Source organism: Meles meles, chromosome 8, assembly GCF_922984935.1.
Source record: "Meles meles chromosome 8, mMelMel3.1 paternal haplotype, whole genome shotgun sequence".
Classification (NCBI taxonomy): domain Eukaryota; kingdom Metazoa; phylum Chordata; class Mammalia; order Carnivora; family Mustelidae; genus Meles; species Meles meles.
Genome location: NC_060073.1, coordinates 15,036,684 through 15,052,551, shown reverse-complemented (window position 1 = coordinate 15,052,551; position 15,868 = coordinate 15,036,684). Strand labels below are relative to the sequence as shown.

Here is a 15,868-nt window from a genome sequence, read left to right as displayed (position 1 = left end):
ATGAAGGAGGAGAACTGCACCTCCATGACTGAGTTCATCCTTCTTGGATTAACAGATGTCCCTGAGCTGAAAGTCTTCCTCTTCCTGCTGTTCCTTCTCATCTATGGAGTCACGATTTTGGGAAATCTAGGCATGATTGCAGTGATTCAGGTCAGCTCTCACCTTCACACTCCCATGTACTTTTTCCTCAGCCACTTGTCCTTTGTGGATTTTTGCTACTCCACGATCATCGTGCCAAAGATGCTGTCCAATATCTTATACAGGGACAAAGCCATCTCCTTCCTGGGATGCATGGTGCAATTCTACTTGTTTTGTTCCTTTGCAATCACTGAGGTCTTCCTGCTGGCTGTGATGGCCTATGACCGCTTTGTGGCCATCTGCAACCCACTGCTGTACACTGTCACCATGTCCCAGAATCTCTGTATAGAGCTGGTGTTTTGCTGCTATCTCTATGGGATAATATGTTCTCTGATCCACTTGTGTTTAGCTCTTGAGATCCCATCCTATAGATCAAATGTGATTAACCACTTCTTTTGTGATCTACCCCCTCTCTTATCACTTGCTTGCTCTGATGTCTCTGTTAATGAACTCATGGTGTTCATTGTGGCCACTGCCAATGAGATCATCACCATTGTGATCATCTTCACCTCCTACTTGCTGATTCTCATCACCATCCTGAGGATGCGCTCTGCAGAGGGAAGGCACAAAGCCTTTTCCACCTGTGCCTCCCACCTCACAGCCATCCTTGTCTTCCATGGAACTATTCTTTTCATTTATTGCCGGCCCAGTTCTGGCAACAGTGTGGATACTGACAAGGTGGCCACGGTGTTCTACACCATAGTGATTCCTATGCTGAACCCCCTCATCTACAGCTTGAGGAACAAGGATGTGAAAGCAGCTCTCAAGAAAGTACTGGGATCTAGACTACCTTTTGAAAAATTATTTTCTTAACTAGATTCAGAGTTTCATCAGAGAATTTTAATGAGTGGCTGATTTTGAGTGGATGCGAACAAAAAGTAAAGTAAGGAAGGATTTTACGACCTGGGGGCCTAGGCAAGCTTTTTCCTTTCTAGTTGCTTATCTTATTAAGCCATATGTTATCTCTTTATGGATAATTCGATTGCACTTGTTGCCTTTTCTGCTCTTCTTAAATGTCTAATTACTTTGAATGGGTTTGGGATGGTATTGTTAGACTTGATATCTTACTTTGAGAAAACCATTACATTTCTCACAAAGTACACATTGATAGACATGTCTTTTCATCATCTTTAGAGATGCAACTTTTTAACTAAATTAATTTCATTTTTTTACATTTTCTGTGTATTTTTATTCACTCTTTAATTATTGTTTTTCCTTTGCAATATTATAATTTTAAGATTTTTAAAACTTCTTTCAGGGGGATTAAGAAGCACAAACTTGGGGCACCTGGGTGGCTCAGTGGGTTAAAGCCTCTGCCTTCAGCTTAGGTCCTGATCCCAGGGTTCTGGGATCAAGCCCCTCTTCAGGCTCTCTGCTCTGCAGGGAGCCTTCTTCCTCATCTCTCTGCCTGCCTCTTTGCCTAGTTGTGATTTCTCTCTGTCAAATAAATAAAATATTTTTTAAAAAAAGCACAAGCTTCGAGTTATAAAATAAATAAGTCAGAGGGTTGAAAAGTACAGCAAAGGAAAAACAGATAATAGCATTGTAATAATGTTGTGTGGTGACAGATGATAACCACACTTCCCAAGGTGCACACTGTGTGATGCACAGGAATAGTCAAATCATGACATTGTGCCCCTAAAACTAATATAACATTGTATGTTGAGTATAATTCAATAAAAAAATAAATAACTTAAAAAAAAAACCTTTTGGGGGCGCCTGGGTGGCTCAGTGGACTAAGCCGCTGCCTTCGGCTCGGGTTGTGATCTCGGGGTCCTGGGATCGAGCCCCGCATCGGGCTCTCTGCTCTGCGGGGAGAGTGCTTCCTCCTCTCTCTCTGCCTAACTTGTGATCTCTGTCTGTCGAATAAATAAATAAAATCTTTAAAAAAAAAAACAAAAAAAAAACCTTTTGGTCTACAAGGTAGAGATAATACTCTAATTTTCTAATGAGATTTGCATGAAAATTAAATGATGTATCTTAAATTCTTGCCACTATATGTGGTACATTATAAGTGATTAATAATGTATTTGCTGATCTTATTATTGTTACTTTTAGTTTTACCTTTTGTTCTCTATTCTATCTTATTTCTTAATAAATGAGTAGATCGTGTATTTGATGGTTTACTTTTCTTAAGTTTCTGTGGTTTTGTTAATTATTTTTCTTTTGTTTTACCTGATACTATTTTAGGCATTTATTATATTTTTAAACCTATTGTATTCTAAACCTATTGATTGCATTAATTTCCCATGGCTTCTAAAAAAAATACTATGCATTTATTGGCTTATTACAATAAACTTTATTCTCTTACAGTTCTAAGGGCAGAAATTTGAAATCAGTGTCACTGGGCCAAAATTAAGGTGTCAGCTGAGCCATACTCCCACAGGAGGTTGTCAGGGACAACACTTTCCCTTATCTTTTCAGTTTGTGGGGACCACAGGCATTCTTTGATTTGTGGTTGTATTATTTCAGTCTTTAAGACCGGCATCTTCAAACTTCTCTACTCTTCATCTTTCCTACCTTTCTCGCAATACACCCACGCATGCGCACGTGTGTGTGTGTGTGTGTGTGTGTGTGTGTGTGTGTGTGTGAGAGAAATAGCCTCCCTCCTTTTTTTTTTTTTTTTTTAAGACTTTATTTACTTATTTTACAGAGAGAGAGCGAACAATAGGGGGAGTGGCAGAAGGAGAGGAAGAAAGAGGCTCCCTACTGGACAAGGAGCCAGACATGGGGCTCCATCCCTGGACCCTGGGATCATGACCTGAGCCAAAGGCAGACACTTAATTGACTGAGTCACCCAGGTGCCCTTAGTCTCCTTCTCTTGTATAAGGTCATCTGTGAAGGCATATGCAGCACTCAGATAATCTAAAATAATCTCCTGATATCAAGATCCTTACCCTAATCACATGTAAACACCCTTCCTCCAAATAGCATGGCATCTACAGGTTCCATGTATTAGAGCTTGATATATATAAAGGTCCATTTTCAAACTTAACACACCCACCTTTTAAAGGCCAAAGTATGATTTATTTTTCCTGTATCCTTGCACTGTTAACACGTTGTTTTCTTACTTTCTTAGGATTTCATTTTATATTTGTTACTGTTTATATTTTTATTGGGATGGGTTATTTAAAGTAACATAGGTCCTTGATGCTTTAGTGAAGTATGACGGACATTGGATTTTTAAATAGCGGGGGCCAGGTTCGGAGCTTAAAGACTGATTTTGAGGAAGAGAGTTAAACTTGCTTCACCTCGAGTCCCTTAAATATAAACTGGAGATGTGCTGTCAGCCTCAGGGTTATCCCTGAAATTAAACATAAAAACAAAAGAACTGCACAAACCTGGCTTATGAAATTCATTCTTCCTAATGTTTCTTAGAAAGACATCTTTAAGGGGCGCCTGGGTGGCTCAGGAGGTTAAGCCTCTGCCTTCAGCTCAGGTTATGATCTCAGTGTCCTGAGATCGAGCCCCATATCGGGCTTTCTGCTCAGCGGGGAGCCTGCTTCCCTCCTCTCTCTGCCTGCCTCTCTGCCTGCTTGTGATCTCTGTCTGTCAAATAAATAAATAAAAATCTTTTTTTTAAGATTTGTTAAAAAATTTATTTATTGAGAAAGAGAGTGCGAGCATGAGAAGTGGGAAGGTCAGAGGGAGAAGCAGACTCCCTGCCGAGCAGGGAGACCGATATGGGACTCCATGCCTGGACTCCAGGATCATGACCCAAGTAGAAGGCAGTCGCTTAACCAACTGAGCCACCCAGGCGTCCCAATAAATAAAAATCTTAAAAAAAAAAAAAAAGATTTTTGATATGGACATTGGGGAGGGTATGTACTATGGTGAGTGCTATGAATTGTGTAAGACTGATGATTCACAGACATTTACCCCCTGAAAAAAAAATTACATGTTAATTTAAAAAAAAAAAAAGACATCTTTGAGGGCAAGAGTTACTTAAAAATATTCCAGCAAAGACAGCTACTCGTTATTTATTTAATAAATGAATAAATATTGACTAATAGAATAGAATGGAGTTATATTGTGAGTTTGATGAAAATATGGTTCTGTATTGCTTTTCAAACGTTCTAAGTGGAGTAAATTTCCCACATCACACACGGGACTTTGAATTTTAAGATGAAGGTAAAGTAAACACCTTTCTCCTTTGGTCCTCCAACTGGAACAGAGTTTTTCCACCTTGGCACACTTGGTCAAGGTATATCTCACACACACACACACACACACACACACACACACACACCCCTAGCATTATCTCTCTTCATGAGGCAACACATTTCTCTAAATCTCATTTTCAGGTCTGCAATTATGTCACACACTTTCCAATCTTTATGTAACTGCTTATGCTGTTTCTTTTACCTTCTCTCATTCACTATTCTGTACCTGACAAACTTCTTAAATGTGTAGTGCAAATTATCCTCTTTTCTGTTTTACCACCTGGCATACAAATTCACAGAGTATATGTATTTTTTTAAGTTTATTTATTTAACGAGTCTCTATTCCCAACATGGGGCTCAAGTTGCATGTTGCAGAGTTGCATGTTCTTCAACTGAGCCAAGCCAGATACACCTAAGAGATGCATTTATTAAAGAAATATTCTCTGATCTATGCTGGCCTTGGATGGCCAGAATTCCACGTGTAATAGATCCACACATAGCACCTATCAGAGTCATTAGCTTCATTCATTCTTGGTTTTCCACTGACGTTTGATTTTCAAGGTCTTCTAATTCTCAACAGCCAGATAGATATATTTTTGCTTCTTTCTAGTTATTCTATTATCCTATCACATAGAATACTACTCTGATAGTTTGATAAATTGCTCTAAGCTAGTTAAATCAAATTAGACAGCAAATAACACAATCTAGTTTTGTATATAATAAGCTACCATTTCAAAACTAAAAATATATTTTTCTTTGAGACATCTTTAAGATGTATAAAAACATATTGCATCGTTTCATTTTGTTTTTAATCAATTCCTCATAGAACTATTTAATTGCTCATGTATCTTTTCCCACTGGGATTTTCATATCAGATTGTGAATTCCTGGGATCCTAGGTGAGCTCTGGAAGCTAACCTCAAAAGACTCTAGGCAAGTATAAAAGGTCCCACATTATCTTAAGGAACCACTACCTTCCTAAGGGAGGCACAGGTTTCTTTTATGAATGCAAAAGAACTGGCCAAATGGATTATGGAAAATGTTGCAATGGGTTAATTTTTTAAATATTTAGCTGTCAACACTGATTTTTTGAGTGAAAAATGAATTGATGCCGACAACCGTCTCATAAGAAGGTAAATGAAAGATAGTAATCTGGTAAGTGCTCTTCACATAATCCTGGGATATCAGAGTTGGGCAAGATTTTAAGTGCTCATCTTATAATTATTTATTTAACATTCAGGAAACTGATATTTTGAGAATACATGTGCCCAGCATAACACAGGTTTTAATTCTCAAGGCATGCCCAACAAACACACCACCACCAACAAAAAAAGCGCATTTAATGGATGATATTCTTTTTTTTTTTTAAAGATTTTATTTACTTATTTGACAGAGAGAGAGAGAGAGATCACAAGTAGGCAGAGAGGAAGGAGGAAGCAGGCTCCCCGCTGAGCAGAGAGCCCAACACAGGGCTCGATCTCAGGACGCTGGAATCATGACCTAAGCCAAAGGCAGAGACTTTAACCCACTGAGCCACCCAGGTGCCGCTAATGGATGATATTCTTTAAGACAACTTTTAGTATTATTGGACTCAGATTAAAAAATCTAACTATAACCACAGGGTTCATTGCGTATTTTTTTTTTAAGTTAAGCAGACTGAGATATAAAATCAAGGCTCACCCAATTTGTATATCATATCATTTATTCTGTCATCTGGTTATGTGTTGATATGAGCAGTTATCAATACACAGGTGACAGGACTGGGGTAGGGTTGAGGGAGTGGATTTGAGGGAACAGAAAAAGAATGGTTTACAAAGGTAGGGACTAGGGCTCACTATAGAAAAGTGACTACAGGAATAGGTAATTTTGCTAAACACTTTTAGAGTTCATTTTCATTCTCATCTGCCAGTTACATAGAAGAACAGATTATTTGACTCCTCTTTGGACTCTTCCTAATTTTTTTTTCTTGTATTCCTTTCCTCTTCTATTGTTCCATTGATTTTCATATTTCATGTTTCAATTCTGAAAGCCTTTTTTGGTCTTAAAGCATATGACATCTTTGAAAGATTATTACAAGTAAATATTCTCTATATAAATGGATTTTTTCAGTACCTCTATTTCTATGATTAGAAATTAAGGATTTGGGATGCCTGGTTGATTCAGTCGGTTAAGCGTCTACCTTCCCTTCAGGTCATGATCCCAAAGTCCTAGGATTGAGTCCCACATCAGGATCTTTGCTCAACAGGGAGTCTGCTTCTCCCTCTCCCTGCTCTGCCTGTTCTGCCTGCAGCTCTCTGTGCTTCTGCAATCTCTCTCTGACAAATAAATAAATAAAATCTTTAGTAAATGAAACAAGATGGGATTGGGAGGGAGACAAACCATAAATGACTCTTAATCTCACAAAACAAACTGGGGGTTGCTGGGGGGAGGTGGGATTGGGAGAGGGGGAGCGGGCTATGGACATTGGGGAGGGGAGGCGAACCATAAGAGACTATGTACTCTGAAAAACAACCTGAGGGTTTTGAAGGGTCAGGGGTGGGAGGTTGGGGCAACCTGAGGGTTTTGAAGGGTCAGGGGTGGGAGGTTGGGGGAACAGGTGGTGGGTAATGGGGAGGGCACGTTTTGCATGGAGCACTGGGTGTTGTGCAAAAAGAATGAATACTGTTACACTGAAAAAATAAATAAAATGAAAAAATAAATAAATAAAAAAAATCTTTAAAAGAAAAAAAAACAAGAAAAAAGAAATTAAAGATTTGGTAGAAAATAACTTCAGCAAAAATGTGGTTGTTCTCCATGGCTCAGAACCCAAGCTTATTTAAGGATTCTCCTAAAGAGGAGCCTCTCTCTTTCATGCCTACTTTTTGATAATCATTTTTCATAATTTGCAAGAAAGTGAATGGCACAACAAAGAAACATTTTCATCCACCTTTGCCTTTCTAGCCACTGTATATATATATATATATACATATATATATATATGTACATATGTACATAATACATATGTACATATGTATATATATATATTTTTTTTCTTTTGCCTTGCTAGCAGTGGCCATTGTTCCACTTTTAGGTCGATCTACAATTTTGCCTCTCATATTCAAGAACAGGAACAGATGGGCTGTCACTCAATGAGAGTTGATATTTTCTAAGGAGGATGCCATATATATTTCAGGAAAGGAGAGTTCCAAATAGTTGACTAGTAAATCTGAGATGCTTCTTTCTCCAATTAACACTTTTTTTGAGACAAAGTATTTGGAATGAGATGGAATATAGGAGATAAAAATGGGAATATATATGAAAACTGAGTGTATTTAAATACTGAGCTTGTAAGGAACAGGGAATAATTTAAGGGTTAAAGAAGAAGGAAACACATTACAAAATCTGTTTTATACAGGTGACTCTTACAGTGTGATGACAAGGAGACATTGGATATTTGCCACATTTCACAGATTGAATCAATGGCTCTTGTTCAGTTTTGAGCTAGAGGTTGTTTCTTATTTGGACTAGCAATGGAGGTGGTAGAGATGTATACAAAGATAGGGATCATAGAAAAGGCATACGTAAATGAAACAAGATGGGATTGGGAGGGAGACAAACCATAAGTCACTCTTAATCTCACAAAACAAACTGGGGGTTGCTGGTGGGGAGGGGTGTTAGGAGAGGGGGAGGGGGGTTATGGACATTGAGGAGGGTATGTGCTATGGAGAGTGCTGTGAAGTGTGTAAACCTGATGATTCACAGACCTGTACCCCTGGGGATAAAAATACATTATATGTTTATAAAAAAATAAGAAATAAATAAAACATTAAAAAAATTTAAAAAAGAAAGAAAAGGCATACATTGTAGGAAGTGACAGTAATTACATTTTGTTTTAAGCATGCTGAAATGTACACATGCTTATTTGATCTTTCACTTTAGTTGGACAGATGCTTTTGGAATGGGTACATGGAAACTATCACTGTATACTTAGTATTGTAAGAAAAGGCACAGAAAATGTAGGGAAAGTTTGCATGGTGAGGAGAGAAGCAGGTTGAGAATGAAGCCCTAGGAAAGTGCCACAATGTATGAAGGAGGCTAAGTAGGGGTATATCAACATTAGTACTGAAATCAAGAGAGGTATATAGAAGCCATAAGAGAAGGGGGTTTTAAGAAGAAAGGAGAGGTCAAAGCTCTTACATGGAGTGGAGAAATAAAGTTCACTACCTAACAAAAAAATCTTTGGATTTGACAGTGAGGGTGTAGTTTGGGATTGAAACAAAAAAGGTTTTAAGTTGTTGGCATAAAATCCTATATCAGTAGGCTGAAGTGAGAAAGTGGAAATCGGTGTAGATGTCTGTAAGAAAATTTTGGCATAAAATAAAAAAGAATAAATAGAAATAGATACAGAGTAATATTTTTAAAGATGAGATTGACTTCAATGGTACATGTTGCAAGTTTATGAAGGAGACATTAGTAGTAATAGTATAAATATATTAACTGATATAGATGGTCAGAATTGGGTGCACAGTTGCAAGGATTAACCTCGGGGCACCTGGGTGACTCAGTAGGTTAAGTCTCTGCCTTTGGCTCAGGTCATGATCTCAGGGTCCTGGGATTGAGCCCCACATTGATCACTCTGCTCAGTGGGGAGCCTGCTTTCCCCTCTCTCTCTGCCTGCCTCTCTGCCTACTTGTGCTCTCTCTCTCTCTCTCTCTGTGTGTGTCAAATAAATAAACAAAATCTTAAAAAAAAAAAGAAAGAAAGGATTAACCTGATAGAGGAGGAGCATGGAAAGGAAGGGAGAGAGGAGGTCACTGATGAGCCTAAATGTTTATATGATGACTTGATGAGAAAGTTGAACACATACTTGTTACTTGATATTTTTCTCTACGAGACAGAAATCTTCTTCTAGCAGTGAGAAGAAGGTCACAGAATGAAACCTAGGAAGAATTATGAAGGTTTATAATAGTGATTAAAGGAGAAAAATAGTTGTGTGTGATATGCAACAGTAAAGAATAATTTATTCAACCATGTGTGATATGCAATGGTAAAGAACAATTTATTCAACCATATATACAATATATATGTCTAACTTTTATACAAATATAAGAAGAAACCATGTCAGTGATTTTACTTCATTTATTCATTAATTCACTCAACTGTTCCAACTGGTATAAAAGACAATGCAAAGAATTATAGAACAAGAATTTACAAATAAATATATAAATAGATACAAAACTGGCTTTTTCCACAGGAGGGAGGGGAATCAATTATCTCACTGGATTAAGTGTGCATAACTGTAGACAAGTACCGCTTGTGTTGTTATTGGTTGTCCAACAGCTTTCTAAACCAGAGCAAAGACAATGAAAGGCAGAAAGGTAAAGTAGGTAGATGAGGCTTTTCAACATCTTTTATAAGTTTTCACTGTGGAGGGCATGGAAACATTCCTGGATATCATCTTCTCATTGCCTAGATTGAATTTAACACATTTGTGGGCATGAGGATTTCTCTAGTTTTAATCCATAGCTTGAATACCAGAAAAATAAAACAGATGTCTGGATTGACTCAGAATTGCTATGCTTTCAGCTTTAGAACCACAAAAGGACAAGATGGTGAGGAGGTTGAATCTGTAGAAGGACATTCATTTAACACTTGCAGTTTGATGGGAAAGGTACTATCACTCTCATATATGACGGAATGAAACTCGGTGGTCCTTTGGCCTGACCGAGGTCTCACAACTTCCGAGAAATGGAGCTGGGATTCAGTGACTTTTATAACTAATGCAGAACCTTTCTCCTTTCTATTTTATCAGTGGATTTCAAACAACTCACAGCAGTTCTTTTGTTCCTCAGAGGTTAAACCACATCTCAAGGTGAGAAACGTATAACTTCTGCTCCTCTACCTACATGAGGGTTCACCTGGACCAGTAATGCTGTCTGTTGTGAAAATAAAAACAACACAAGTGGGGATAGAGGTTATTTATTCAGTTTGTTATATAACCATGTGGTTAACCAACCTTACTTGACATTGGTGGAAGGTGAGAAAGTTGATAAAAGTGGAGTTCAACAACTCATTTGATGGTGGTGTCTCTATGGAAAACAATAGTTTTTTTTTGTTTTTTTTAATTCATTTTTTTAATTTCTTTATTTTCAGCATAACAGTGTTCATTGTGGAACACAATAGTTTTAAGCAAGACAACTGATGCATTGTCAATTTAATAAAAAGTTGAAAATCTGGGGTACTTGGGTGACTCAGTCAGTTGAGCATCTGCTTTTGGCTCAGGTCATGATCCCAGACCTAGAATTGAGCCTTGCCTTGGGCTCCCTGCTCAATGGGGAGTCTGCTTTCCCCCTCTCCCTCTGCTTCTTCCTGCTGTTCATGCTCTCTCTCATTATCTCTCTCTCAAATAATTAAATCTTTTTAAAAATTTAAAATCTGAAAATTTGAAATGCATAACTCTGTCCTAGCTGTAGATGTTCCTAGCTGTTACACGGATGCCCAAGTGGATGTGGAATTCCTCTTGTATCCATGTTCACTGTTTTAGTTCTTTTTTAGTGAATGCTGAGGTTGCTATTAATATTGCCATCATTGCTGTGCCACAACTTCAGAAGTCCAAGGGCACTGCAGAGAATGGAGATTGGGAACCACACTGTGAAGACTGAGTTTTTTCTCTTGGGATTTAGTGACCATCCAGAACTTTGGAGGATTCTTTTTGCTGTGTTTCTTTTTATCTACTCTGTTACCCTCATGGGGAACTTTGGGATGATGTTATTAATCACAACCAGTTCCCACTTGCACACTCCGATGTACTTTTTCCTCTGCGTATTATCATTCATAGATGCATGCTACTCTTCTGTAATTGCCCCCAAATTACTTGTGGACTTGGCTTCCGATAAAAAGACCATTTCTTATAAGGGCTGTGCTTCACAATTATATTTTTTCTGCTCTTTGGTTGATACAGAATCTTTCCTCTTGGCTGCCATGGCTTATGACCGGTACATAGCAATCTGCAATCCACTGCTTTATACAGTTATTATGTCCAAAAAGATTTGCTGCCAGCTTGCCCTTGGAGCATTTTTGGGAGGTACCATGAGCTCAATTATTCACACTACTAATACCTTTCATCTGTCTTTCTGCTCCAAAGAAATTAACCATTTCTTCTGTGATATCTCCCCACTCTTCTCTCTGTCCTGCTCTGATACTTACATGCATGACATTATTCTGGTAGTCTTCGCTGGTTTGGTGGAAGCTATCTGTCTTCTAGCAGTCCTTCTCTCTTACGTCTGCATCATAGCAGCTATTCTTAAAACAGGTTCTGCTGAAGGAAGAAGAAAAGGGTTTTCCACTTGTGCCTCCCATCTGACCATAGTCATCATTTACCATGGTACCCTCATTTTTATTTATTTGCGCCCCAGCACTGGTCATTCACTGGATATTGACAAAGTGACCTCTGTGTTCTACACATTGATTATACCTATGTTGAATCCCCTAATTTACAGTCTAAGGAACAAAGATGTCAAAAAATCCTTTAGGAAAATGATCAGCCGAAAATTGTTTTCTTAAGGAAGAATGAAACTGAGCCTGACAACTTTTCAACAATGTCAGGAAAAGTCAGTTTAAAATGGTTGTACCCCAAATCTGTGAGTAATGAGGTCTCAATTACAGAATAGGGCCAAAGCATGACATCAGTACAGAGTCTGTCACATTATCTATATTATGTCTCTCTTTATTATTTTAAAGTTGACATTTTTAATATATATTCCAGGAATAGATTTACCCTTTGCCTAATGTCTATATTTCATATTTTTACTCATTTTCTCTCCCACCCTAAATGTATTACAATTATTCTCAATATTGACTAAGTCATTAAAATACAACTCTTTTTTTTTGTGAAAGAAAATAAATGCAATTTACTGAAAACATTTTTCAATTAATTTTTATTTCCATATAACTATGTGTGCACTGTAGCTTGGTAGTCTAATTATACTCTCTCTAAAACAATTCTTCCTCAAATTTTAATTACCATATGATTTTTTATACCAATTCAGTTCAGTTATAGATGGTAAGTCACATCCCAAATCTCACTAGAATCTTAAGTGTGTTTCTTTTAAGACTCTTAGAATGTTCTATCTAATATTGTAGTTGTATGTATCTGTGTTTTATCCCTCTACTAGATTTATCACTAATTATTGTCCCTCATTTGATGCATTGCCTCTATATCACAGTATTTTCTCCAGTGTAGATACTGAGTAAATTTTTATGAAATAAACGTGAGTATATTTGTTATTAATTGTTTTTAATTTAGATTATATACTTATAACTATTTCTTTTGCAGTTTTTTTGTTTGTTCTTTTCTTTTTCTAGAATGGTACTATATATACATGTGACTACTGCAAAATATTGTCAAGTATGTCAATGTATTTAATAACAACTTGCAAAATCACCAAAATTAAAGTCTGGCTAATAAACTAGTCCCTCAAGAATAGGTTCAGTTTGAAATCTCTTGATTGGTAAGCAAACTTTCTTGGGAGGTTATCATCTGACAGCAAGAGATGGGATCAGAAGCCAGTAAATGGTGGGATCACAGGTGGGCTGCTGGGACATGACCCACAGGCAAGGTGTGGCAGAAAGCCTAAAAAAAGTGCTAAAGAATAGTGGGGCAGAGTAAATTAGAGAGAAAAGCCATCTGTCAGTGGAAATGCAGCTTGGGTTATAAACCCAAATCACCGTTCTGTTCACTGCAGTGGAACCTATCTTTAAAATTGGGTTTTTGTCCATACAGCTCAGTAGTGAGTTAAGGCTCTGGTCAATGGGAGCTGTCAATAGCGAAAAGTAGAATGGCAGCTTGATGTCAATGAGAAGCAAGTGTTTCATCCTAAATACCAAGCAGAAAACGTTCACCACAATGTATGGGTTCATCACAACAGATGGATATTTGTTCCTTTGTTGTTAAGTGTAAGTTGGTTTGGAACATCACCCACACACCCACCTCACAGAGGCTGAGGAGAGATGGAAGAAAGAGGAAGACCACTCCAGATCGGTAGGTGGCAGGTGTAATGAACTTACATATGAAGCTTATCTTGGACAGCCATAAAATGAACAGATCTTCACTCCAGAATCCTAGAAGTTTATACAGAGGCCTTAACTGGGGTTGAGTCATATATATCATCTAGGTCGTCTCAACAGCACATTGATCTCTCAAGGCTATGCCTTGGAACACTTCAAACTGTGGGACCAGTGGGCAGAATGTACATTCCAAGGACAGGGGATGGGTGAGGATCCTCTGATTCCTTGGGTCCAGCTTACAGGTCTACCAGTGATCACATCCACTCCATGACCTCCTCCAACAATATTCTATTTCAGCTGTGGTCCTAGGGCCACACAGGATAACACAAAATGTGGTATTCTGAGATTAATTATCTAAACTTATTTCTTGGTTTTGTGAGGTTTGAGACTGAGAGCAGAAGTACAGTTTCAGGTATCTGGACTGGATGTGGGAAGGGTGCGGGCCAGCATGGGTAGCAGTGAAGAAGTCTTTGCTCAGCTCCAACCAGGAGTAGAGGAAGCATCAGGAAAAATAAATCCCAATGTGGCTGGGCGAAGAGCTCCAGGAGGACCCGAGGTTTCAATGTATAACTGGAATCTGAATGAATGGGCTCTAAAGTGGATGACAATGGATCCTGGAGACACCATTTCATGACAGGATGCCATGAATATGCCATGTTTTCTTTCAGGACCAGAGTTTAGGTCATGAGAGGGAGTTGGTTGGCTCTGAATGATGTTAGAATGTTAGAAACTCCATTATCATTCCTCAGACAAATAGATACATACCCAATCATAAAAATATCTATGTCTTTATTATATATATATATACACATATATACATGTATATATATACATATATATATATTTTTTTAAACCCACGTTAAAGAGATGAGGACACTGAATGTTAGCAGAACAAGTAATCTATGGTCATGTAGCTGACAAGTAAATGATAGTATATGGTTGTGAACCATTTCTATCTCCCTTTGAATTCCCATTCTTATCTTAAATTTTCTCTCATCTTTACCATTTTTTAAAAATGAAAATAAAGCACAAACAAAAACAAAACAAAACAAATCCTGGTTTCCTGATCATGTGTAAAGGCTATTAAATTAAAATCTTTAAAAGAAAATATAAAGAAGAACAAATATCTACTATTCTTACACATATATGAAAGCTGGCCAGTAAATCCAATTTTCTATAACATGGATAGGTTTAATCTTTACAGATAGGAATATATTTAATACAATTTCAACAAAGTACATTGTGATGGGAAGAGATTTGGACAGTGATGGAGAGGTCCTGATAAATGATATATTCTATGAACAACAAATAAATTGAGATTTTAAAGTAAAATACTCAATAGATAATGATATAGTTTGATTTGTCTTAAAATTCTGTTCAATCAGTCATGAAAGGCTAATAACTTGCTCAATATTACACCATTTAAATGTGTTATTTAATTCTTATGATATTCTGAAGTACACTTAGCCCATTTTATACACTAAAGGAATGTATAAAAATAGGGAAGAAGATTTAAATGAAAAACCTTGTACTACCATTGCTCTCTGCTCCTGGAACCAGAAAAAAATGCCCCTTATTGTTCCCTTCTTGACAATGACCTAAAATAAAAAGAATACTCTTAAGAACCTCTTGTTATGTTTTTCATAAATGGATTAGTTGTTAGTTGATGACAGTGCAAACAACATATGCAATTAAGTTTACAGAAAAAAATACAAGATTACCTAACATCCAACTACTCAGTGATGACCATTATTAAAATTGTGTTTATTTCACAGGTGCACAGAGATCCACTTATTACAAATAAAATTCTATATAGATATTACTTTGTTCTTTGCTTTTTCTCATTGAACATATTAGAGTCAATAAATTTTCCTTTCAACTTGAACTGTATCAATTAGACAATTTTTAAAATTTTATTCGTGTATCGCTATGAACACATCAAGGGAGACTGAGTTGTCTTTCCAGCGGCCTTCATTCAAGGTGCGGGTCCCAACTTTCTCTGTGCAGCATCTGTACAGGTGTCAATAGCACGATATCTGTTCTCCAGAGTGAGGTCAGGAAGGGAAATCCACAGGCTGGTGTGCACTCTGGGGTAGAATATAAGTCTAGAGCAATTGTTAATTTGCAAAGGCTCCTTTGCATCAGTTTTGAAGGGGACACTAACGCCTTTATTTAATGAATATTTTAAATGACATTTGGACCTGAGCTTTGTAAATCATAAAGTAGAAATATTAGTGAACAATACTGGAAAGGGCATTGTGTTTATGGAACCTTGAACAGAGAAGACAAGTATATAAAAGATATTTTTTGCAAACCAGCAATTGAACCTGGTATTACTTTTTCTTAGCTGGAAAATAAGACCAAGATCAATAATGACTTCTCACTCTCAAGTTAGGTTCAATGACAAATAATTGGAAGCATCTAGAAGGTTGTGTTTGTGAAACTATAGGAACATATGTCAAAAGACCTCAGCTTCAGTTCACAAAATCTTTAAATAATTACCATTGGGTGAAAAATACAACT

At 37.3% G+C, this 15,868-nt stretch overlaps 2 protein-coding genes across 2 annotated transcripts; both read left to right on the top strand.

Moving 5' to 3' along the window:
• LOC123948604 (olfactory receptor 5L1-like) lies at window positions 1-3,069 on the top strand. Its single transcript, XM_046015807.1, has 2 exons — window positions 1-909; window positions 3,028-3,069. Exons 1-2 carry the CDS (start codon window positions 1-3, stop codon window positions 3,067-3,069), a joined length of 951 nt encoding a protein of 316 aa, XP_045871763.1.
• A 7,768-nt stretch (window positions 3,070-10,837) lies between these two features.
• Window positions 10,838-11,842, top strand: LOC123947919 (olfactory receptor 5I1-like). The gene has a single exon (XM_046014237.1). It carries the CDS (start codon window positions 10,838-10,840, stop codon window positions 11,840-11,842), a length of 1,005 nt encoding a protein of 334 aa, XP_045870193.1.
• The last annotated feature ends 4,026 nt before the right edge of the window (window positions 11,843-15,868 follow it).

Coding starts and splice junctions, on each gene's coding strand:
- LOC123948604 (XM_046015807.1), top strand. CDS start 1: ATGAAGGAGGAGAACTGCACCTCCATGACTGAGTTCATCCTTCTTGGA. Junction 910..3,027: donor TGAAAGCAGCTCTCAAGAAA/GTACTGGGATCT, acceptor CCTGATATCAAG/ATCCTTACCCTAATCACATG.
- LOC123947919 (XM_046014237.1), top strand. CDS start 10,838: ATGCTGAGGTTGCTATTAATATTGCCATCATTGCTGTGCCACAACTTC.